This window comes from Hippopotamus amphibius, chromosome 1 (genome assembly GCF_030028045.1).
Source record: "Hippopotamus amphibius kiboko isolate mHipAmp2 chromosome 1, mHipAmp2.hap2, whole genome shotgun sequence".
Taxonomy (NCBI): domain Eukaryota; kingdom Metazoa; phylum Chordata; class Mammalia; order Artiodactyla; family Hippopotamidae; genus Hippopotamus; species Hippopotamus amphibius.
Window position 1 is genome coordinate 185,251,908 of NC_080186.1, and position 26,796 is coordinate 185,278,703.

Sequence of the window (26,796 nt, forward strand, 5' to 3'; positions counted from 1 at the left end):
AATAGAATAGTACCTGTTCAAAGCACATCCATTATCTCAGATCCTTACAGACCTTGTGAGGTAGGCAAGGCAGGTATTATCCCACTTTGCACGTGAGAAAATTAAAACTCAGAGGGTAAAGGAACCAGCTCCTAGGCACAGAAATCTTCAAAGCAGGGACAAATTCATAACGCACGGTCCCTCATTCTTTGTTCTCCGCTCAATTTCACACACACGCTCACACACATGTGCACACACATTGCCTCATGTACATAACATGTGATTATGATGCAAACGTCCCAGGATGAAATTTGGGTAAGGTCCAAATGGTCCCCTGTTGCCAATTTATTCTAGTCCTGCTATTACCCCTGGCTTCTCTCATTTCTCTTTTAATCCTCACCAAGCTCCAGAGTTACTTCCACTTTTATGCTTATGCAAAAAACACAAGACTAGTTCTCTGCCTCACTGCCCCCCACCTCCTCCAAATCTCCCACTTCAAATCCTAAAAGCCTAGCAACACATCAAAGCTAATGACTGAGTAATCCACAGGTCCTCCCCAGTGAATGCCCAAAGGAGTGCTTATTTTCATCAACAGCACAAAGGATATTTTGCAGACCAGTTTCTTTGAATGTGAAGGATATTTTATTAAGCTCAAGGTATTTTCAGGGAAAGCTGCTTTATGAAAGGCTTCACTCTGAGAGGTCTACCTCTTAGGTCGTCCTTCAACATACACTGTGGGCAAGTCCCGAGCATGGCCCAGGGGCTCAAACCCATAAAGACGAGCTGACTGACCCTTGTGATTTTACGTGCAAGATTCAAAATTCTAACTAGTGAAAACGAATGCAATCTAGTATTCACACAGATCAGTAACTTCACTCTGCTTTGTACTTGGTAGGTTTCCAATTTGATGAATTTAACTGAACCATTTTTTTTTCACAAATTGGTATAGCAAAGTAAGTAATCTCAATAGAAATTTGCAGCCTTTTAGTTTTCAATCCTACCAGTGAATTGAATCCTACCAATTCCATTTCCCAATATCAACCTACCTTTTACTACGTAGAGCATAATGACCACTTCATAATCTTTTGATGGTCAGACACCCCCTTAAGAATCTGATTAAATCTACAGACTCTGTCACCATAAAACTGTATACTTGGAAACAGAGAATTTTACATACAATTTCTTGGGGTTATGAGACCCCTAAAACCTACCCAACAGTCAGAGGATAAGAATGCCTGGTCTGAAAATACAAATGTGTAAAGTTAGGGAAGGTGGGGAAACGGAGGACAAGGTTAAAAGAAACGTGGAAAAGGCTGGAAAGAGGGTGTAGGAGAGGTGGGGACAGCCAAAGAAGAGGCACTGACTCCAAAATCAGATCTCAAACTGTCCAGCCCTCTCCGCCAAGGTGCTACCACCTCTTAGATTTCACTTGGTCTTTGCAGTAACTCATTCAAAAAAACAGACTGGGTAGTACACACTCCGTTTTAAGGATGAGAAAGCTAAGCTTAAACTGGTTAAATGAGTTGCCCAAGGTCAAATAACAGGACATGGCAGAACCAAAACCCAGACCCACACCCTTGGGGTTTTTTTGACACATCACTGGTTCCTAAACAGAGACAGACGTCAGAGCAGACAGGAAATAAAGAGTGAGAAAGAAGCTAAGAAAAGGAAAAAAAGGGAACTGGGTGAAGGAAAATAAGTGATAGGGTAACAAGGGAGGCAAGAGAAGAAAGAGAAAGATGAGGGTGTAAGTAGAGACACGGAGGGGAAGATAAGGACTTTCTGTCATCTTAGATGTTTTCGCAAGAAACCGTGCTCCCACTTCCAGTTAATTACACAAAGAGAGGAAAAAACTATTTTCTCAAACCTCAAAACCTAGAGAACTGTAGGAACCACGCAGATTACGAAAACAGTAAAGAAACAACAACTGAAGTGAAAGGGGATTAAGAAAGACATAACCAATTTCCCAAACGAAGGAGGCTGAAGCCTCTGGTGGTGTTGGAAAGTGCTATGGAATGACACCCTGCAGTCACTGCACAGCCCTCACCCACCTGGCCTCATTGGCCCTAGACCCAGAGGTGACAGAGGGGGTGCTTACGTACAGTTATATTTTTCTGAAACCGAATATAAATAACAATCCACGTATCTAACACTAGCCTTCCAGAGTCGATGTGGATTAGGATTTTTTTTTGTTTCATGGTTGTTAAAAGCCACAACCACTGCTCTGGGTAAAGTTGATATGTGAACATTATCTTGTTAACTTGTGTTTCTCCTCATACAAAATCAGAGACATTGAAATTGTTATCTATGGGAACAGCAAAGCAGCTTAAAATCCAACGGGTAGACACTATGAAGAAACAATATTTACACAGAGTTGTCTCAAACCTAATAGAAGAGACCTTCCTTGTGTTAAACAAACAAACAAACAAACAAAACCCAGCAAGAAAGAGTGGCACAGGGAACAACATCCCAAAGACCACACGCAGTCTCCAGAAAGCCTCTGGAGTGGACAGAGTTCCAGAGTTCCACTGCACACATCATGCGCTTCAAAGCAGTACTTGGCAAACAAGTGTGCACAGTCTTTGTCCCTCTGCCCCAGGCTACAGTCCCCATGGGTAGGCAGGAAAGCGGGGTGTGCTGGGTGCAGGCTCTGGTTTCCAAAGTGAGGAAGCATCCGGGGCTGAATTTAAGAGACCTTGCTGGCAGGAAGTAGAACATCAGCATGTTCAAGATTCACTTGGCCCCATTCTAGGGGTACCAGAGTCCTTTAATAAAAGCACAAAGGACATGGGTGAGAGCGTGGCCGGGTCACGCTGCCGACCGAAATAAGGAAGGACAACTGAGGCTGAAGAGATTCATTCTGTCCCGCAAAGTAGAAAGTCAGATATCATTAGACAACCCTTCATTACAGACACGAGACATACTGGGACCATTAAGCAGGGTTGCAGTATAAGTATTCAGACCCATGTATCCCGAGGCGGAATGACTGGCAAAATTTTAAAGGCTAATTGGAGGGGTTAGTGGCAGCACTGCGTAATGGGTCCACGGCACCCGGAGGCAGTGTAATGTGTTGCACCATCTCTTTCTCTGCACACTGTACCTACTCCAGGATTTTCAGGAGTGGGGATTAGAACTGCAAGACATGTCTCTTCCTCTCCCCACTTTCTGCTGTGCCCTGAGAGCTAGAGTCCAGACCTCATCTTCTACAGACACAGGCAACTTGTGTCACCCTAGGGGAATGTCTCCGCAGGTAAAAGAAATGATTTTGAAAGCCTCTGTGCCAGTGTGTTTCGTAAGCAATTTCTCATTAATAGCCTTACAAAGTACATTAGCATTTAAACATTCGGAACCACTGTCATTCTAAAATACAGTACAAAGAAAGCCAGTCTAAAAAACTGTTCATGAAATTGGGGTGGGAGGAGAAAATGGGGTAGAGGGAGAAAACACCTACAAGGAACATTGAAGCCAGTGCCCCTTGATCAGCCACGAGCTATTTAGGAACATGTTGGCAACCTTTAAATAGTGTTTCTTTTTAACAGCAAATGTCACCGTGAGCACTTTTGACCTGAAAAGACAGTGTTTTGAAATAGGCTACCTTCTGAGAAGTTGAGAATAGAGCATCTGTGAGCTCAACTTAAAACACCCCAAGCAAAACAGAAATATATTTGTTACGATACTGGCTTGATCAGTAAGTACAGTGGGGGAGGAGGGGTTGTTTGTTTGTTTTGCTTTGTTTTGTGTTGTCCGTGCAGAAATATTGAATTTTAGAGCAGGAAGAGGGTACCTGAGGGAGCGCTACCCTCCACACTTGGGTTTGTATAAATGAAAAAACTGAAATCATTTCCTGGAGAAAAGCATCATAACACATTGAGATCTCACCTCTATCTAGTGTGATGCCAGCCCCTAAGAAGGCTCCACAAAGAAAGCTTTCCTAAGAAAATGGTCCACTCTTACCATGCGGTCTGGGCTGTTATTACACAGGCTTTGTGGTTAGAGAGGGAGGCCAATTCAATGCATGCCAAGCACAAGGGCTCTGAGCACTAAAGAAGGACCTTGGAGATTATCTCGTCCAACTGCCTCATTTTACAGAGGAGAAAAAGACCCAGAAAAATAAAGCAACCAAGCAGAGTCCACATGAAGAGAGAACAACTTTCCCGACAGTGGCATTACTAACATTTTTGGGGCCAGATATTTCTTTGTTGTGGAGGGCTGTCCTGTGCACTGCAGGATGCTTAGAAGCGTCCCTACCAGTAGCAATCCCCCTACCCCAATTGTGACATCCCAACGTATCCCAAAACACTGCCAAATGTCCTCAGGGAACAGAGGGAAGACAAAACTGTCCCCAGTTGAGAATCACTGGGTTGGAAACTGGCATAACCAGTAACCAAATCCCTCACCTCCCCAACCTGGTGCTCTCTCGTCACGTGATTACTTGTTTTCAAATAAATATTTCAGAACTAGGAAGAACTGATTAATGCATTAAGCCATCATTATTATTGATTACATGTCAAATCATGTTATTAACAAGCTCTTAAGAATAGGTCTTAAAGATATGAACGAATTGCATTTACCCATCGAACTGTGTGTGCCTGGTATGAGTATAAAGATATTTGCATGTACATATTCATAAGGCTGAAACTAGGCAATTATGAGTGTCTCATTATTTGGCTGGGCAAAGGATGGTGATGTCATGTGAAAAGACACTTCAGGGAGAATCTCTCTGCAAATGGTAAAATTTCTTACCACCCTTAGACAAATTCACTACACACTGTATCTAAATACAGATCATCTTTTTTTATTAACAAGAAGGGACCTCACCGTCAAACTGTTTAATCATCTTATTATAAAGATAAGACGCTCAGTTCAAAGAGCTGAGGTTTCCTAAAACAGTGCTTTAAAATCACTCCAGATTCCTTCTGAAACACAGATGAGAAAAATCAGGCGTAAAAATTCCTAGGACACACAGCTTCTATGACCAGTGGCAGCCTCTGATTTCGTAGACCCCATTAACTACAATATTCTAATATTACCTGTTTCTCTTTTTCCGGTGTTCTCTATTAGAATTTTCTGATTCACTACCACTGCTTGTGTTACACCGTGAGCGCGACCTGAAAACAAAATAAGAGCAAAAGGAAAAAAAAAACCCACATTTATGACAAATGAAAAATTTCAGAAAGGTTCATGTTGGTTCTTCAGAATTAACTGTGCAGTAAAATTACTAATCCAAACACAAGTAGCTGTCGTAGCCCTCTCCCAGTCAGAATTTCTCAGTTCAGCCAGGCACCTGAATGTCTACAGAAATGTGAAAGCTGATTAAAGCAAACGTCACCATGCTCCCAGAAAGGACCACAGAATCACGTACTTCCAACAGAACTCTGATGTGGAGAAGTCCCCTGGAGTGGACTAAATATGGACACAAAGTGCTGTCAAACCCCTACCTCCATGGAGAGAGGGAGGGTTTATTTCCCCTCCTCTTGAATCTGTGCTGGTCCTGCGACTCATCTTGCCAACAGGAGGAGATGCAAGGGATACTCTGACAGCTCTAGAACTATTTCTTAACAGGGCTGGTAGCTTCTGCTTCCTCCCAGCCCCCTAGGTTAGCCAGGTGCAGAGACCACAGACAGAGAGAGGTCCCAGGCTGCCAGCCACTCGGCCAAGGACTAGCTAGACTAGCTAACCGTCTGTTCAATCCACAGAATCATACAAGATATATATGGTGGTGATTGTGTTCAACCACCAGATTTGGGGTGGTTTTAATGCAGCAAGAGATTACTGAGGGAATTCCCTGGCGGTCCAGTGGTTAAGTCTGTGCTTCCACTGCAGGAGGCATGGGTTCAATCCCTGGTCAGGGAACTAAAATCCCACATGCCACCAGGCAGTACAGCCGGGGAGGAAAAAAAAAAGAGAGAGAGAAAGATAACTGAGACAGCTCTTCTAAGACAAAAAGGAACAGAAAAAAAAAAAAAAAGAGAAACTCCTAAGGATGTTAAAGAATGGAAGACTGAAAACTAGCTGAAGTCAAAATTGATATCTCAAAGTTAAAAAAAAATTACAACACTCTCAAAGCAGCCACTAACAAAACATTTTCCCCACTCCTGCCTCAGGTCTGAGCTGCGCTAAACTGCTAAGCCCTCTTCCCTCTCCCTTAACCTTCCTTCCATAGTCTTTTTTTTTTTTTTTTTTTTTTTTTTACCTCCTTCTCTGCTTTAGATCTGAGTCTTCACCACTGTTATGGGCTTTCCTACGGAAAACAAACAAATGAAGACATTAAGGAGGAGAGAAAGTTATCAACGGGCTAAGGAAAGCACACCACAATGAGTTTCTCTTCAGCTAACACACATCCGTTACATAGTCATGCATTCACCAAACATGTCACACATATGCGCCCAGCCCTACAATAGCTCCCAGAAACGTAATACCAACTGGCCTCAAGAAGCCAGCAATCTAGCAGGGGCTACAAACAGTCCATAAGCAATTACGCACAGCACGGCTGGTGAGGCCCATTCATCCACTGGAGGGGTTCATCTGTAGTTCCCACGTCTGCAATTGAAACTGAGCGCTAACCTAACTAGGCCCCCCAAACCTAACCTGCCTCGCTTGTTTTCAGTTGACTTTATTTTTTATTTTTTAAACCAATCTTTTTTAAATTAATTAATTAATTAACTGGCTGCATTGGGTCTTCGTTGTTGCACATGGGCTTTTTCTAGATGCGGCGAGTGGGGGCTACTCTTCATCGTGGTGCGTGGGCTCCTCAGTGCGGTGGCTTCTCTTGTTGCAGAGCACGGGCTCTAGGTGCGCGGGCTTCAGTAGTTGTGGCTCACAGGCTTAGCTGCTCCACGGCATGTGGGATCTTCCTGGAGCAGGGATGGAACTCGTGTCCCCTGCATTGGCAGGCGGATTCTTAACCACTGTGCCACCTAGGAAGTCCCTTAGTTGATTTTAAACTAGACGCGCACTAGCTTCCTCATATACAACACCTCTGACGTATGGGTCACTATGCTAATGGTTGCTTAAGTTGTTTTTCAGGAACTTGGAGTTCGTTCTTGCCCAGTTCCGACTGGCTGAAATCACTGACCATTCAACGGGGCCTGTGTGAGTGTCCAATAGATGACCTTTTGATGTCAAGAGGGCAAAATGTCCACCCTCAGAACATGCTAACTTCACAATTTTCTGAACGTGTGTACTACAAAGATCCACGAAGCTCGACTACATTTGCACAGACCACCGATTAACCTCCCTTTTCTTACCTCCAATCACCTCTCCCCACGCCTCAGACCACCCTGCCTCTTTATCCCATAAAATCCCTAAGCCCTATCTTCAGGGAGGCAGATCTGAGATTTGTTCTCCCATCACCTTGCTTGGCTGTCTCATGAATAAACTGTTTCTCTGCTGCAAATCTTGGCGTCTCAGCGTCTGGCTTGCTGCAAGTTGGGCAAACAAACCCAATTCAATAACACAATCAACCAAGCCAAGTTCTGCCATAATCTGACATCAGCTCTCACCTGAATGCCCTTTCCAACACCCCGGCCTCCACGTCCCTTGTCATCTTCTCTAATGACCTCTTCACTATAACTCAGCAACCCCATTATGGTCACGCTTTGGACTTTATCATCTGTAACCACCTGGAAACACTTTGCTCTCTGACCACAACCTCCTCTGCTTCTTGAATACCACTTCCTATTTACCTTTAAACAACTTCAGTGGGGCACGCTGGTTAAAAGTGTGGCCTCTGTAGTCCTGAATTCCATCCCATCCATTGGTAAGTTGTGTGATTTAAACAAATTACTTCTCTACTGAGTCTCAGTTTTTTTTTTTAATTTATATAAATTTATTTACTTATTGGCTGCATTGGGTCTTCGTTGCTGCATATGGGCTTTCTTTAGCTGAAGTGAGTGGGGGCTACTCTTCATTGTGGTGCATGGGCTCCTCATTTTGGTGGCTTCTCTTGCTGTGGAGCATGGGCTCTAGGTGCACAGGCTTCAGTAGTTACGGCACGTGGGTTCAATAGTTGCGGCTTGCAGGCTCTAGAGCGCAGGCTCGATAGTTGCTGCACTCGGGCTTAGTTGCTCCGTGGCACGTGGGATCTTCCTGGAGCAGGGATGGAACCCGTGTCCCCTGCATTGGCAGGCTGATTCTTAACCACTGCACCACCTAGGAAGTCTCTGAGCCTCAGTTTTAATAGTACTTTCCACACAGGGTTGTTATGAGGATAAAATGAATTAATATATTTAAAATGCACAAAGTAGGATCTGGCCCACTGTAAGCACTCAATACATGTTCGCTGTTACTATTATTGCTTATTCAATGACTTCCATTCTTTCTTTGACCTCAGTAGTACTATGTATAGACCTTGCAACTTTCCATCAGCTCCTCACCTTTCTTCATTCCTTCCCTGACTCAGCTTAGATTTCCATCATCTCAATAACATGTATGCCAGTACTGAAACTTCCTCCAACTCTGTTTTTTGTTCAGTCTTTTTGGCAAAACCGCAAGTATGGGTGAGTTCAACTCTCCAGGTTCTCTGAGCCAGCCCTCAAAAGCTGGCCGAGCAGTGCTGGATGAAGTTACATACACGGGCATGTTGGCTGCACTACAAATCCACGGGCATAACCTCAAGTAGATCTACAACATGGCCCAGCAGTCCTACCACCTTCCTCTGATCTAAGCACTTTGTTTCTGTAAGGCAGTTTCAAACCCTTTTCACTTTGCAACCCTCTAACCCACTGCACTACTGCTTCAGCAGATGACTTTGTGTTCTCCTTCCAAAGGGAAAAGTAGCCAGCCATCAGACGGGAACTCTTTCCTTTTCCTGTTACCAAAAATAAAACTGACCCATATCTCCCTCACTTATTTACGGAACTGTCCTTACAGTTAAGGTCAGTCCCTTCACCTGAGCTGGGTGGTCCCATCACCTCTTATCTACTCAGTGACTGTCATCAGCTACCCTGCTCTCTCTCACATATATTCGACTTGTCCTCAGAGCAAATTCTTTCACCAGCTTTTCACATTCTCAAGTCTCTCCTATTTAAACATACCCACACATACTTTGACTCCACATCGCCCATGACTTCCTGCCCAGTCTCTCCTCTCTCCTTCAAAGCCACACTTCTTGAGAGAGGTGTCCATGCCCTTTGGTCTCCATTTCTTTACCCTTTGTTATACACGCCTTTGCGCTCCAGTCGGGGCAGACATGGCTATTTAATGCCACATTCATGACGTTCATTTCCACGTGTTCCCAACATAATTATATCAAATAACATAACAGGGATATATAAACACCATTATTTTTGTTCACAGATGATCTAAACAGTGTTTCAGGAACACAATTCCACTCCTGCATAGGTTTACGTTTTTCTTAGAGATGATAACTGCCTGGTTTTCTGTGTACCTATCAGCTGCTTAGTTTTCCTTGTGCTCCTCACTAATTCCTCACCCCAACTCTGAGAGAGCTGCAGAACTCCTCCTGAGATGCACAAATACTCAGACACACTGCAGGTTCCACTTATGTCCCTCCTGGAGCCCTCTGCCCTCCTGCTCACATCTGGACAGTCTGCTATCTAGCACTGCTACACAAATGTCACTTTGATTAACTCCCTTCACCATGAGCCAGGGAATTCCTTTTGCTTCTTTGTATGATGGATCCCACATTGCCAGGTCTCATGGCCTATTGTCTTGGTTTTGGTGGAACTTACCTTCCAGTTGTTGACAGAGAAAATCTGCATGGCAGGTACATTTCTTTTTTTTTTTCTTTTGAGAGCTGAAATTTCTGACAATGTCTTTATTCTGCATATATAATTATGGTTTATCTGGGCACAGAATCCTAAATTGAAGATGATCTTCCTTCAGCATTTTGAAGGCAATGCCTCATTATCTTATTTCCCTGCATTTGCTGTCAAGCACCCAATGCCATGATTCTGGTTTGTCACCATTTGTGCATGGACTTTTTTTTCGCTCCCATTTTCCTCACCAATGCCAAGTTTTAAAATTCTTTCTTAATCTATAATGTTTTGAAATTTAATAATCTTGGTATGGATCTAATTTTTTAAATCTAGTATGCCAAATGCTCAGTGGGTTCTCTCTAAATCATTCCGTTCTGGAATATTTTCTTGCACTATTGCGTGTGTGTGTGTGTGTGTGTGTGTGTGTGTATTTACTATCTCTTTAATAGTTCCCTCTCCTGGAATCTGTTTTGTTTTCCCTTAGAAATTTTATTAGTCAAATGATTGATATCCAGGTTTGATCATTTTTAATCCTTATTTCCAAGGATTTGTTTTGTTTTTGTTCTACTTTGGGAAAGATTTCCTTAACTTTACCTTCCAAACCTTCTATTAATTATTTAAAACTCTACCCCATAAATTTAAAATCTAAAAACTCTTATTCACTTTCTTTTCAATACCGCAATTTTCACTTTTCTAAAGATAATAATTATACTTTAGAAATTTTTGTTTCTTATAGTGTCTCTATTTCCTGTGAGTACCCACACATACACTCCTAATTGTTGGTTCAGCCTCTGTCTTTCCCAAGAGAAGCGCTCCTCAGATGCCAGGTGATTATGGCTCTCTTCGTATTTAAGCATTAGGCACTAAAAAGACTGGAACCCTCTGGATGGCGCAGTGCCTGTCAACTGACAGCCTCCCTGCAATGTGGAGCTAAGTAATGTGGGTGGTCTCAACCATTTCATGGCAGGATCCTTTGAAAGTTGCTACCTGTAGGCCTTTTCCCTTGTATCTGTCCACATCTTACAGTGAGATTCTCTAATCTCATGCCTAGGAAATATAAGCCCGGCTTCCAGCATTCTGGGAATGAAGAGAGAAGCAAGCTATTTAGTATGCAGGTTTTTCACTCTCTTGATTTTTCACATGGACACAATTTCTCTGTCTCTTTTACAAGTTAATTCTCTTCAAATAAGGCAAATAAATGCTAAAGTTTCTCACAGCTCTGTCATTGGCTTTGTCTTTGCATCCTATCTATATGATCTATCTAGACAGCCTCAGCTCTATTTCACATTTCAGCTAACATCTTTAAGAAATCTGCATTTCAGTCCAGATGGCTAACCTAGCTTCTGACTTATATCCAACAATCCATATAAATCCTGCACTTGGACTTCTCAAAGGTACTACAAATTTAACTTATCAACCAAACTCAAGAGTCACCCTTTTCAAGCCTGTAATGTCCAGGTGATTCTTATTTTAGTGTACCACAGCTCAATCCACGAAATTGTAAAAGTCTGGATTTCGTTCTTGATATCTGTCACTCCCTCATCCCTCATTTTGATCCTTCTAGTCCCACTGCTTTCACCTCCTAAAGGGTCTCAAAACCACCCACTTCCTTACATCTCCGCATCACCACCTTGGCACAAGCTCCCATTCTCTTTCGCTAGGACTCACATGCTGCATGGTATCTTCCACCTTTTCTCCACAGGACAGTAAGGATCACCTTTACCCAATACAAAAGCAACTGTGTTATCACCCCCTTAGAAAAACAACTGGTCTAATGACCAAAATCCTCCACAAGGTCCAGGTGTCCTGTGAGATCTGGCCGCATCTTTCTGGGCTCATTTCTAACACATTTCTGCTCACTCAGTGCTTGAGCAACACTGGCCTTTCAGCCTTCTCACAAATGCTCCCCTCTCCGTTCCGTCCCAAGGCCCCTACACATGTTGCCCCTCTACCTGGGATGATCTTTCCTCTCCTTGCCTGCTCTGGTCTCAGCACCCAGCTCAAGAACCCAACCTCAGGGAACACTTCCCCGACCTCCTTGACTCAAAGACTCAGCAAATCGTCCTCTATTAGTGCTGGTTACACAAGTGTTTGGTTTGTAAAAATGTATCAAGATGTTATACTTGTGATATGTATATCTTTCTGGAGGCACATTAGGTTACAATAACAAGTTCTTATAAATCCCTCTAAGCTCCCTATTAACTCCTCACTCAAGGACATAGAAAAGTTATAACTGCATATGCATTTGTGTGACTCGTGTATTTCTTCCCCAGATTGTAAGCTCCCAAAGGGCAGAGACTTTCCCTAGTGCTGTTTCACAGTGCCTGGCATAAACTAGGCACTCAATAAACATTTCTAAGTGTGACAATGGATAGAGGTGAAAATAACTTGTACTGGCCAGAGAGTATGCTAGCATTCTTCTAGAACAGGATTGCTTAAACAAGCAGGCTTCAGGGTCTCCATGAACCTTGAAAAATTCCATAAAAATTTGTATGCATATTTAATTAAGTACTTTTTCCTCCTCCAGAATGATCCAACATTTCATCAGATCCTCAGAGTTTTATCACCAAAAAAGGTTAAGGATCCATGTTCTAATCTCAGCCAAAATTTGACAGATTTACCCATTTAATGACAATTGACAAAATAGGAAATTTTGATATGCTTTGCAAAACATGGTACCCCGCCTATGCGTCACAAAATAGAATTTTCTATTGTTAAATTTAAGCCCTTGAGATTCCTCCACGGTGATGACAAATCTCGGTTTTAAATGTAAGAGTTGACCTAGCTATGCAGGGATTTGTGCCCAAGGGCAAGGTAAATACGTGTGAAGATAAAATAAGACTGAGAAGGACAGGACAGTTACAGGGCACTTAGAGTGGAAAGAAACAAAGAACGAGCTCTAGCTCTTTCTGTCAACATGCTGCAGTGTCTAGTCTCCTCAAAACACACATGCCCAATAAGAGATCTTTCAAGTACCACACAGAATCAGACAGAGGCCCTGATGCTCAGACAAAAAGATTTTCTGCTCTATAAAATCAAAAGTCTTTCCTCTGGATGGTGCCAATGAAAGGATCCTGTGTCCATGCACCACAATTACTTCTCTGTATTCCACAGGAAGCCAGCAGAAAATGTATCTCAATATAAAAGTCATTAAGTCTGGATTTGGGAATATGTATGCTCTCAACTATTTCAAACAATTTGTTTGGGGGGGAAAAATGTGAACTTTGATAAATAATGTAAAAACGATAAATTCATTTTCAAACATACTAAAATCAAAATGAACATCTGCTCAGTGTGTGTAATTATTTTATTTAGAGAATGCTGAAAAAGTACACTAATAATTTAGGGTGAAAAACTACAAAAACCTATCTATTTAACAATCAAACAGTGCCAAATTCTTAATATATTTAGCAATTCCCACTACCCACATCCCCTCAACACATATACACACACAAATACACTTTAAAGTGTTTCCCAGGGATGTTGCCTTAGTTTTAAGTGTTGTCCAAGTTGAACCAACTGTTGGTAGGGAAGGAGAGCAGAAAATCTATTCCCCTGCCTTCAATGATGGCTCCTTATCCCTGCCTTTTTCAGATGTACACACCTGGATCCAAGTCCATACTGGAACAGTCACCCACAAGGACAGTTACCATTTTCTCCCCAAGCCTGTCTTCTCATATGTAAAAGTGAGATAATAATGCTGGGCCAGGTATTTTCCATCGGTTCTCATCCACCTGCACCCATCTTTAATCGCCCCTGTATCGCCAAGACTAGAGGCCTGACTATCACATCTCCTGGATTCCTTTGCCACTGAGGCATGCAGGTGAAAGTTGAAGGCAGGAGGAAAGGGGAAGTGATTTTGCTTCTGACAGCACCTGTGGCACCCGCTGCTACACTCCTTAGAAGTGGGGGATCCACAGCGTTAGCTATGGTGTTAGTACCTCTAGCAGTGGCAGCAAGAGTCACTGTAGAGTGGTGGTGCCCCCGGCAATGTCAGCCACAAGCACAGGTTGCCAGCGGTCAGCTCAAAGGCGGAAGCAGCCTTGCAACTCTGGGTAACACCCCCATCTCTTCTCTTTTTTCCTGCAGCCCAGGGGCTGCACAGCATCCAGGTCGCAGACTTGCACCACCCTCTGCCTTTTGTCCCTTCAGTCCTGCTCACACCTGTGCACCAACCCCTGCATTAATCCCTCTCTGCTGAAAGGCCCAGTGACTGCATGAGGCATATTCCGATTTCCATAGGTTTATTATAAGGATCAAATTAGACAGTACTCAATACATAGCAAGTAATTTGCTCAGTACTTGGAACACGGTAAATGCCAGCTATTTTTCCATTATTCTATCTAATCGTGTTGGTCATGATCTAGCTCCCCCTTCTCAGTCCTATTAGGTGAAGGTGATGACCTTTCCCTTCTTAATTACCAAACGATTTCAGTGAAGTTGGGCCTGGTTTGAGAAAGCTGGGGATGAAGACTCTGGGAAGCTGGCAGAAGCAGAAGAAATCAAACAGGGACGGACCAGCAAGTGAATATGAACAAGTGCAGAGAAAAGAGACGGGCTTCTGCTTTCTAAAACCACGGTGTATATAAAAAGAATCTTGGTGGTGATCTCAAAACATGACCTGAACTTCTCATAAGTCACTTATAAAATACCACTTATGTAGGTACCCAAAGTAAAACACAGTCTGCACCAGGTGGAAGTGAAATGAATTTCACTGTTAAGTGATTTCTAGGTCTTCCTCTCTTGGACCTGTCACATTGCCCCAGCCTGCTTTTCAGAGAGAGTCCAAAACTGCTAGATATGAATTTTCTTTAATTAAGTACACAAACACAAATATAATCACACAAATGATCGGACCTTCTGGGTAAAATGTAACAGGATTCATTTTCTCTGGTCTTTGAAAGGGGTTTTTCTCAAGTTTAAGCAACAATATCAGTCTTGAGAGGAAAGCACTCAGCCTCAGCTAAGAGATTTCTCTCTAAACATATTCTTGTCCTCTTAAGTCAAAACATTTAAATCTTTTACATATTAATATGTATCATTAACATAATATATGATATACACTACACATTATACATACTATATAATATACATTCTCAAAATATACACATTTTAAAAAATTTAGTCTTAACTACAATACAGAAAGTAAGTTCCCATCAATATTTTATGAAATTATTCTCTGAAATTCTGGCTGTTTAAGAGAAATGCTTCAGGACCCCTAGCTTATTTTATCGCAAATAAAAACAAAACATAAGCTCTCTGTTATTGTGAGGAGACAAACTGTCATGATACTAAGAAAATAACCTGTGATAAAAATGCAACTGGGATCCAGAGCTTCTGTTGAAAATTAAAAACCGAGGGCTGTTGAGTCTTACCTCCTCCTTGTAGGCTGTACAGAGTCATTGTCACTCCCACAAGAAGGGTTTCGGCGGCGCGTGTAGGGGAACTTGGGGGATTTCGTGCGGTCGTTGGGGGAGTTGTAGAGTCCGCTGGAGTGGAAGAGGAGAGGTCAAGGATGCCTGCAGAGGGCCTTGAGGAACAACACTCTAACCTGGACCTAGGGATGTGTTCATAACTGCACATTCGGTACTTTCAGGGGAGTACTAGATCATAGGCACATGGTTCTCTTTGCTGATGAGATGTACTGAAAAAAGAGATGTACAATCTAGTAAAACAAATCATAAAAGTCTTCATTCTGCAGGAACGGGTTTGTCTCACCGGCCTGCAACAGTAAGAAATGAACACACACAAGCAGTGGCAGTGGTGACAACCTGCGCTTATGATGAACCTGCCACACGCCAGGTGCTGCCTGAACTCGGGGCTTTACATTCATCACCCCAGCTTAGCTCCAGGTCAACCCTAATCACCCAAGTACATTATTAGGCCCATTTAACAGAAGAGAAAACAGAAATACAGCATGTTTAATTCAGCGGCCAAGGAAAGTAACTAGCAAAGAGGCAGAGCTAGAATCTGAACCACTGGGTGGTCAGACCTGGAACCACCGTAACTGTACGGCCAGTAAGCTGTGATGCAGGTCTGTCCCTGGTATGGTAATTGTGAACAAAAGAAACTAAATATTTCTATATTTCTAGGAATAAAGGTCTTCTAGAAGCACTGTTCATCAGCTATAGTTTTCAACTCAAGTTTTTACAAGAACTATGAAACTGGGGAAATTATCATTATGTCATTTCGAGTATCCTAAAGACCACCTAAGCCATCCTAATGTCCTTTCAGGCTGTTTCTTGTATATACAAGTTTTCCTCTCTGTCTTTCCAAGAGAAAGTTTCATATTCATTGCAGCACTATTTACATCCTGTTGACTTCTGAATACTTCAGAAGTTCTCCATCACGATGATTTAGGAATCTGACTGCCTTGTCCACAGTTAGTCATCACCAGCCACAAAGCAGTTGGATTCCATTATTTAACAAGCTGCAATTGCTAACCCCTTTTATTCTGTTCTCCTTTATAAAAACAATGATTCTCTTTACCTCTGGGGGCCATTTTCTTCCCACGGTGCATGAGATTTGCTTCTTTGGGTATCAGGGCTGTTTTCATTCTTTGCTTTCTTAAAGCTTTAAATTAAAAAAAAAAAAGTGTGGAAAATAACTAGAAAATAAAAAGAAGTTAACTTACATACTTATTTCTTCAGTAAAATTATTTAACAAATGTTGTAAAATGTGTGTTTTTGTTTATACTCGTGACTTATTTCCAGAAAGAATATAAGGTGGCTGTCTGAAAAAAAAAAAAAGAAGAAGAAAAAAGGAAAAAAAAAAACAAAACACATGTTCCCAGAGCAGATCTTTGGGGGTCTCTTTTCCCCTTCTTTCTTTCTAGTTTTACAGCTTTAAGTCAAGCAAATACCAGGTCATCAATTGTTAAGAAACTTTCTAAAGAGTCCACCTGCAGGACAGGGAAAAAGGGCAACCACTCATGATGCTGGCTCCCTCTTTTCAGCAGTAGTCAGGGACCACTGGCTTTGGCCTTGGGTCTGACTCTGTGCAGGCCAGTCAGCTCTGGGCAGATTCAGGCTACCCAAACTGACCTTCGCTGCCCCCAGCATCCGCCATATCTTGGCTTCATCTTTTGAAATCAGAATGACTTTCAAATGCTATTTCCTGAGCTAGTATCACCTTTCTGCCCTAAGAATGTAAATATAACTGAGTTGTTATTCAATCCCAACAAATTGTTTTAGAAACACATGAGCAACACAAGCACTCATCAGAAGACTTCTGTCACAGGGGGAGGCGGGGAGGTATGTCACCTCTCACTTCCCCGGGAGTCTCCACTTCAGAAAAAGATAGAGCTACTTAACTTCCAATCCACTTTTAACCCTGACTTTTTGAAGAGTCCTCTAATTGTCCTGGAATAGGGTCATAGCAGAGTTCTTTGTAACAGTCAAGAAAGAGGAGAGAGAAAATGACAAGGTCATTTCAAAACATGAAAATAAACTTGTACCCTAGTACACTATATTCACATAGGAATTAATACAATATAAGCCTAAAAATTAGATATTTGACAAAGGCATGTAAAAGAGCATTAGTAGATAGTGGGTATGTTTTATTTATACGTGAGCAATATATTATTCTTATACAGGTTAAAAACTATTTGAAAGATCAGATTTCTAAAGCAAAACCTTACTTTTGAAATGAGGAAAAGTAATAAATATGGTAGATATTTAATATAACAGTAGAAAGTTTGAGTGTGTTTAATAAATCAGAAAGAAAAGAGAAAAGGGAGATTGAGAAATGCAATAGAGAGATGAAAGGGGAATTGAGAGAGCAATGAAAGAATAATGAAATCCTGGGGGGCAAATTAATTGCATTCAGTCTCTGAGCTATTTCTCCTCTGGAGCTTGAGTGGGAAAATTTGGCGGCCCTTCAGGTATCAGTCCTATCGGCAAGAATGCAGTTGCAGAGGGGATTGAACTCTTTCTGTACATTCTAAAAAGGCTTGGGATCTGAATTTCATGGAAGATTACTGTTCTTATGTTGGACTTACCATAAGCATACCCTGTACATACAGATTAAGATGACTCTCTAGCCACAGCTGTGAGGCTATGGGAAGCATGGGAAACGAAAGGGTATGCAAAAGCAAAGAATCTGTCATTCCAAAAAGAGTATCTGTACAGGAAGCATCCTATAACTAAACAAAAGAAGATGATGGCAAAACCCTGGGGGAAACACTGCAACTCTGAGAAATGTCATAACTTAGAATCATTTTGCTGAGAAATCATAAACTATATTCCTCCAAGTAGCAACAATCCAGTGAAAGAAAACACCGTTATTTACTAAGATGGAATCGATGATCTAAGGAGTCGATGATCTAAGAAGTCTCAAGGTCACGTATTTCTGACTGCTTGGACTTCTCCACGATGCACGTGGAGCAGTCTCTATAGAGAAAGTGAGCTGATGAAAGCCGCCCATTGTATGTGTAACATCCTGTTCCATGAACATAATTGGAGATAGGAAAAAGTGATGCTGTAACAGTGTCTTAACAGGGAACAAGGCTGATCTTTCAGGGAAACAATTCACATAACACATTAAGAGAAGGTCTTTCTGCTGTGGGATGCTGCTGGGAAAACTGATGCAGAGGACCATGACGACTCTTCATACATATGCAATCACTGCCTTCTGAAACCCTGCGCCTCTAAATGCCATAAACCCTCTTTCCAGGGCCACAGTTCAGTGCACCGCTGTAATCAACGCAGTACATTAAACATGAATATCATCTACTTTACTTCCCAGTCCCTCTGAGTTAGTCCATTATATCATGTCATTTAAAAAATCACATGGAATTTTCACTTTGCTGGGGAGAAGGCAGACCACAGACTATCCGTGACTTCACCATGCTATGACGGCAGAAGCATTTCCTTCAAATGAGAGGGACATGTCCTGATGTTTTATATTTCACTGACATTTTAAAGTATTCTTTGGCCCACAGAGTATTTTCATCAAAAGTACTAGTTAATTACAGAGTGAAAAGATTCTCAAACTTGCCAACAGAAAAAAAGCATTTCTGTGACAGCATATAGTGGCGTGTCCTCTCAGTTAACTGACTGACCTTTTTATTGGTGAAGGTGCGATAATTTTAGTTGTTCCTTCATTTTCTCCATTTTCCATGTTCACAGTCACCCGATTTATGCTGTTTGATCCTAGCAGCAAAGGGGGGGAAAGAAAGAGATAGTGGAGAAGAAAAGAAAGAAGATGGATGTCAGAAAAACACAAAGAAGCAAAAAAAATATTTTAAAATGTAGGGACATCATGGCACACTGTATTGATAAACTATAATTCCAAATATGTAACGAACTGCCCGATAAGTCAGAGGTACTATTTTCTGAAATGTACTAAACCCTCAACATAACAATGTCCAGAGGGATCTAGGTTATGGCACTACTTTAAAATGGGACCTGTTGAGACTTACGTGTTAAAGTTCCCACATCATGGACATTCTTTACTTTCAACAGTTAAAATAAGAACTTAAGATATCTAGGATTATTATATTGGAATGTAAGCCACTGCAATCAGTCCTCGATAACTACGTTGTGAAAAAGTTACTTTCTTGGCATGCCATGACAATACTCGTTCTCAATCAAACCTCCTCAAAATGTTTCAAACCTGAGAATATTCCAAGTCATAATGCAAAAGGCAAAAACAGAGTAATATAGATGTGATTTGTATCACTCTCATAAAAAAAGTTTTCAAATGTGCTTTTTCATGTAAATATCCCTACAAGTCTAAAACTGACTTTTTAAAAGCTGTTATTCCCCAGATTTGCATACACGCTAGAGGGACCAGCAGAGGGAGCCCCCAGCAGACACAATGTTGGAAATCATGATCCAAATCAAGTGCAGTCGCCAGGCCCATCCAGGAAGTCTGCATCCCATTCTTGGGAGGGAGGCTGATAAGCCTGCAGGGGTGAGATGTGCGGCACTGATGATGCGTCTTCTCTACTGGCACGTCCCTCACCCTGGGAGGCACAGGGGGAACCAGGGAGGGGATGCCCGAAGCCCTTGTTCAATTAACCATGTGGCAGGCAGATGTGTCTTCCTCAGAAAGGTATCTTGTACGTCCATGGGTCAAGTCCTTCAATCCAGAGTGTAATCACCACTAAAAGTTTTCAAGTTGTGAGGTGAGTCTGTAATACTAATAAGAGCTGATATTTATTGAGCACTTACCATGTATTGGGTGCTGTCCTGAGTACTTCCGGGTCTATTTACTCATATAATTCTCAAAGCAATCCTCTAAGGTAGATACTAATATTATCCCCATTTTTAAAGATAAGAAAAACAGGACTTTGCCTAGCTCCCACAGCTCATGAGTCAGGGGCCAGCTTTGAAACCCAGCAATCCTGCTCCTGAGCCTTAGCTCTAAACCACCACAATACACAGCCTTCCATGGCCACCTGCACCTCATCCTTAAAAGTCAATCTAAATTCAGGGTCTACTGGAAGAAACAGACTCTTCAGAAGATAAGTAAAAAGAATGTGCAATGAGAAGAACATTTACTAGCCAGCTAAGAGAAGAGTGCTCTCTCAAGGGCAATGAACACTGAAAGACAACAAGAGAAACACGTCAGCACCCCGAAGTTGGCAATTCCCTCCAGGACATCTGGAGGCAGGTCTGGCTACTCATCAGGAATGATAAACAAGAATGAATATACCTTGGACACAGAAACAAACAGTGGTTTCAAATAAGAGCTCTGAAAACTACTATTGCAAGGAATTTGACATGGGTTCAATATCTGAATTTTGTTCCTGTTTTGGAATCCTGAAATGAAAAGGTGAACTTGAAGACATGTGGCATTAAAGGAACGCTCATGTGGGAGCACCATTCAGAACCCAGGCATCAGAAAAGAATGACCGGGGTCTACGGGAAACGTCACCAGATTGTGATAGATGGGACAGAACTACCTCCCCTGAACGATCCCATGTGCTATCAGACACTGGAATGGCCAGTCGCTGTTTTGCCAAAACCCTCAATAAACATCACAAGGGCAGATTCCCAAAACTGCAGGCTCGGATTTGAGACAGAGCTGCTTCTCAAAAGCGGAACCGTATGCGGTATGGGCCTGGGGCAGGGGCAGGACGGGGTCATTCATGTGTGCTCCAACATCAATATCTTGAATTGTTTTGAATACATGTTTTTAAAATGTGGCATTGTTTTCAGCAGGTATTACCAATTTATACCGTAAGGGACCTTCATGTACCCAGGGCTATTTCCCAGGCTGGGGAGCGTGGCGGGGTGGGGTACAACAGAGAGACCAAAGCCCAAATGCCCAGTAGCAACAACAGCAGTGGAAGAAGTGCTGAGTGAAGGTGAGCATCGCTGTTAACCAAAGCCCCGCACAACTAGCTTGCAGGAATAAGCCTGGGTTCGCGCCAAGTCTCATCTCTTTAGACTGAGCAGTCTCTTTTTTTTTTTTTTTTAAATTGGAGTATAGTTGATTTACAGTGTTGTGTTGCTTTCTGCTGTACAGCAAAGTGATTCAGCTGTGTGTGTGGTATGCATACATCTCCACTCTTTTTTAGATTATTTTCCCATATAGGTCATTACAGAGTATTGAGTCCCCTGTGCTATATAATAGGTCCTTATTAGTTATTTATTTTATGTATAGTAGTGCGTATATGTCAATCCCAATCTCCCAGTTTATCCCTCCCGACCCTCCCCTGTGGAAACCATATTGTTGAGCAGTCTTTTCTCAGTCTAACAACCTTGGGAAAAGTGAGGCTGCTTGATCGCTTTCACCTAGTTTCCTTCCGAAGCTTCCAAAAACTTAATAAACAGGTAGGCCCCAAACTGAGGAATATTTTAAAACAGAAAAATGTCAAACTATAATTGTATACATATTTTCTTAAAGAAACCAACATTCGGTTATTCATAATATCTAAATCATAATTCTTGTCATCACAAGAATTTCAGGAAAAAAATCACACACAAGCTCTCTCTCAGACACTCACAAACACCATAGCCAGGCTTCTTCAAAATAAACTGTCTGACTGACAAGACTACTTTACTAACATAACAGTCATATAACTCTCATATACACATCATAACTAGAATAGGGTAATACAATTTAATTTATGGTTCTTTTATATTCAAAACGGTGTACCAAGGACCAAAAAATCTGTTTATGTGTATTCTCCTCCTCTGTAGCTATGTGAACTAGACAAGCCTGGGGTGTAAAAGCCTTACTAGGAAAACAGACTGTAAGGAGAAAAGCTACTTACAAGCCTAAACTCACTGGGAGCACTTCTGAGTATCCATCCCTGTAATATTCATATCCTAACTATAAATTACTCTTCTCTAGTCATGAATGTGGGGTCCTTAAAAATCCCTAATTAGGCAATACTTATTAGCTTTATGTTACTAAATGTGCACTTAAAAGTAATGACTATACTTTTAAAACACTGTATTTTAACCATTGTCCTAATTACGTCAAATGAGTGAGTTTTTTTATCATACTGCCATTTAAGAAGAAAGCTAAGCAATCCAGTAACGCTAGGTTTTATTACTGCTTACTGAACTCTGCAAAGATGAGAGAGATGGTTATGCATCGTCTGGGTTTGCTGACTCCACTTTGCTGACATGCACTAACCGCTTTCCTTTTCCAAATGTTTCCTCCCCTCATCATCCCACCTTCCAGAACCATCCCTCCCACATTAGCTCAGATGCTTGGACTACAGAGAAGAGGTGATCTGACAAACCAACCACACCAAAGGGCTCATGTCTTCACGTATTAATAGGCCACAGAATAGTTCCATTTTAAGGAGAAAAAGGAGAAGCCAAATATTAACTAAAATAATTAACTGATAACAATGGAATTTCAGGCATTGCTCCAGGAGATATTTTGAGGCTGGAGAAATCATTTTTCACCACTCCTTTTTCATTGTAAATTATAATGGACCACCAGAAAACAATATAACATACATTATGAACAGTTTAACAAATTATTATAAAGTGAACAGCTATTTAACTACTACCCATGCCTAGATATAAAACATTAAGGGCACTTTTCCTACACTACACAAATCACTCCATTTGGGGCAACTCTTTCTTTCAGATAAAGGCAAATGGTTATTTTCCATTTAAAATATCTAGAGACACAAATTATCATGTATATATTTCATAAATTATAATATACACAATTATTAAAATTTAAAACTATTAATAAAAGTGAATAAGGCCTCAAAATCTTAATAAAATGAAGGACATTTCACTGTGCCCCCCTGTGGTTGCAGGCACAGTGTCTTACACATGATGGGTACTTAGTGAAGGTCTGTTATTATACAGGATGCATTTCTGTTTCCACTATTTTTTCCACTAGAAGGAAAAATTCAGGATAATGATGTTATGTTTAAAAAGTGTCAAAACTAAGACAAAAAAAAATCTGGATGTGGCAGTATGGCAAACGCGGGATGAGAGATGACATGCAGCCACGTTCTACAAGCCTGGGCTACTTCCTAGAGCTTTAAAAGCAGCCTTCTGCCATAGATGCTACTCTTTTCGACTCCTTTAAATGAACATCGCAGATTATCTATAACAAAGGTCAGTTAATGACATACGGTTACTAAGGCTACTAGATAAATCTGTATTTTACCGAAAATATTAACTCTAGCAAGACCATTTAGAATTAGAAGCATCCAGTTCACTTTACATATTGTTCACATTAAAAAGACCAGGGGCTTGGGACTTTCCTGGTGGTCCAATGGCTAAGAGTCCCTGCTTCCACTGCAGGGGGGGATGGGTTTGATCCCTGGTCAGGGAACTAAGATCTCGCAAAACACACACACACACACACACACACACACACACACACACAAGACAAAGCGCTTTATTCATGAGACTGGTCACATGTAGAAGAATATCAGGAGTTTATCAGGGAACTGCTATAGTTTATTAAGAAGCCAAATCTAGCTCGTGACCTGTGATCTTTTCTGTCTCTGGATGGTTAAACACCACAGCTTAATACGGGCCCACACAATTCCTTACCGGTTAGGCAGCACTGCAATGCCAATGTCCAATGCTCCATGGTCTCATATGTTCATTTTTTAACACCCTATATGCAAATGATTCCAGCCTGTGTGCACTGGACCACAAGCAGGCTACTGTGTGGTCTGGCTCTGTTCACGACTGAGTGCCCTTGTCTTTACTGACCCTCGCCTTTGGTTCAGGAAGAGTGGCTGTCAGGAACAGAATCAACTTTCCCAGGATCTATTTACCTACTTGATCTGGGAGCAATTCTTAAAAGTTATCCCTGTGATGTCAAGATTTCAAGATGTGGTGCTCAATCCACATGGATGTTCAATTACAGAAACACTTTGCATTTAAATAGAATTATGAGTCTCACAAAGTTCATAGCTCATTTTGACACCTGTCAACCTTAGTTAAATGTCTGATGCTACTTAAATGTTGCCATTGCTTTGAATTTACAGAGTGGCCATGGAGGATGAACGTGTGACATTAAAAGAAAAAAATATATTTGGCAAGTGAGAATGCCTTACTCTGTTAAATGGGGGAAAGGACAAATAGCCAATAAGTAAAGTGGGATTGTAATATATATATGATTTCATTTTTAAAACTCTCAAATATATTACATTTGTAAACTTCTAGGTTAAATTTTATTCCACTTACTCACATTTTCTTTCCTGATCTATATTTTTAAAAAACTGTATCGGAGGCTTGAGACAAATAATCAGGATAAATTTTAAGGTTTCAGTAAAGACAATCTAATTTCATATTATCTGTCCGAGAATGACTTATAAGAAGAAACTTGATATTCATGAATTAAGAATGAGCTAATAACTGGAAATACATTTTAGCTCTACTTCTCACATCAACAGAACAAAATCACTTTGCCCTGGTTTCACCAACTTTAGACTGGGTACTACGGAAAAGAATGGCAGATGATAGAGCAACTTAGCAAAATAAAACATATTTTTCTAACACCACAAACTACAAACAGTAAAATGGCAAGGAAACCTTATTTTTTCCTATCATCATGAAATGTTTTATATTTGGCAGAACTGACACATTAAATTATGTAAAATGCAATCAAATTTCAAAACACATGGTTTGGAAAATAAAAGTGTTTAAGTGTCTGGTGACTAATTCTTTAAAGTTTAAATGCCTGACATCAGCCCATTCACCCCAAAGAGGCAGCCAGACCCCTGCTTTTCTGTTTCTGCATTCAAAAGTCCCAAGGATGGTATTTAAACACAGTTACCTCTTTACCACAAACATACAGACTTTTAAGACACTGATTTTGCTACATGTCAACTGCAAGATCAAACAAGGCATTCTGCTAGAAAGCTGGAGGGTAAATTATAAAGAGAGGGTGTGGATGAGAAAGATGCTAGGAAAATACGTCTATGCATGAAAGATTCCTTCCCTAGTTGGTCTGCTTCCAATTTCTTCTCCCCTGACCCAGCACTCTCCCAGATCCCTCTGCTTTTCTCAGGACCAAAATGGTCAGCTTGCGAACGTAAGAGTTGAAGGCACTTCATCCTCTTCCCGAGCTACAGAGGCACACAAACTGAAAGGTGGTCACAAACACCCTTCCTTGCAGGTCAGAATGCCAGGTTCAAAACCAAGAGAGGCACTTCTGAGCATTTGTTTACTCCCTTAGGCCCTCAGAGTAGAATGAAAGGGCTGTACTATCTGAAGAACTTGTGGTCTATACCTGCGTATGCTAGAGGGGCTGCCAGATGCAGTAACAGCAGAGGAACGCCCATCTTTCCTTTCGGCCCTCCCCAGCCCAATGCCAACCCCTGTGAATGGCTGGCTGGAAGCAAGAGGTGTGGCAAACCTCTTAGATACCAAGTATTTCTTCCTCTGATATGAGGACACCAGTTGAGGGAATAGAACTGAATAAACGCTTACATCCTATCCTGGTACTCCCCTGCACGCCCCTCAATCTGCAACCCCCTCAACAGCAACACAGGTTAAAGCAACATACAGAAAACCTTCTCCGGTTGTCTCTTCTCAAGCCCCACATTTATGCTCACTTGGTCCAGGGCAGGCGGACAGTTCCACACCTGAACTAAAGTTGTTTCTGTTCCAGAGGAGTGAGCTAGACCACTGCTTTAGAGGTTTTATTTGATGTAATTGTAGTAGTTTATAAAGTATATACAAATACAAAATATATATAATTATATGCAAAGATTGCTTTAAAAAGGCTCATTTGGCTAAGGCAAAATTGAGAAAATTTTTATTTTTTTTCTGCTTCCATATTTGAGCTTGTATCTAGGAGGCTTTAACTCAGTGTTCTTTAAACTTTTTACACAAGTACTCACTAAAAGGATTTGAAAAATGATGTACCTCTGTGCATGTCCCTAAGAGGATATCTCACATTTTGCATCACAGGTTTAAACAGTACCAAGGGATGCCAGTTGTAGCATATAGTAAATACTGACATTTTAAAATGTAACTATTTCAGTTCTCTGTGTTCATAGAGACCAGATTGGTTGTTGCCAAGGCGGAGGCGGTTGGGAGAGGGATGGAGTGGGTGGTTGGGGTTAGCAGATGTAAGCTTTTATATATAGAATGGATAAACAAGGTCCTACTGTATAGCACAGGGAACTTTATTCAATATCCTATGACAAACCATAATGGAAAAGTATATTTAAAAAGGAATATATATATAAAAAACTGAATCACTTTGCTGTACAGCAGAAATCAACACAACATTGTAAACCAACTATACTTCAATAAAATATTAAAACTGAAATTATTAATTAAAGTACAACTTTCATGACTCAAATATATCCAGTGTAATAAAATATCATAGAACTTTGATATCCACAGTTATTCATTTTAAAAATACATGAAATGAGTTTAGCAGTTGGAAATTTCATAGCATTCTTTTTTCTCCTTGTAGCTGCAATTCAATTCCATCTCCTCTGCAAAAATGTATCCCAAAGTAGTATGTTTTTTGTTTGAAAGTTTTTATTCATCATAATATCTTACTTCTGTGACAAAAAAAAAAAAAAGAATTAAAGTAAAAGTTTTATTTCCCACAACTGTAAAGCTCTATGTGGTAAAAATTTTTTCTGAACCAAGTTATCATTACAGTTATTAATAGCACATTATTAGTATACCAC

The 26,796-nt window shown here is 41.1% G+C and overlaps 1 protein-coding gene across 4 annotated transcripts in view; it reads right to left on the bottom strand.

Moving 5' to 3' along the window:
• Nucleotides 1–26,796, bottom strand: part of EPB41L4A (erythrocyte membrane protein band 4.1 like 4A) — a 250,607-nt gene that overhangs the window by 24,359 nt on the left and 199,452 nt on the right. For 2 of the 4 annotated variants that reach the window (XM_057737428.1, XM_057737418.1), the window contains exons 13-18: nt 18,760–18,850; nt 16,188–16,271; nt 15,074–15,187; nt 10,686–10,775; nt 6,173–6,220; nt 5,010–5,087 (exon numbers count right to left, since the gene is read on the bottom strand). In XM_057737428.1, the coding sequence (XP_057593411.1) occupies nt 5,010–5,087; nt 6,173–6,220; nt 10,686–10,775; nt 15,074–15,187; nt 16,188–16,271; nt 18,760–18,850 (505 nt within the window). The remainder of the gene's footprint in view (nt 1–5,009; nt 5,088–6,172; nt 6,221–10,685; nt 10,776–15,073; nt 15,188–16,187; nt 16,272–18,759; nt 18,851–26,796) is intronic. The other 2 variants (XM_057737443.1, XM_057737436.1) reach the window with 1 other exon arrangement.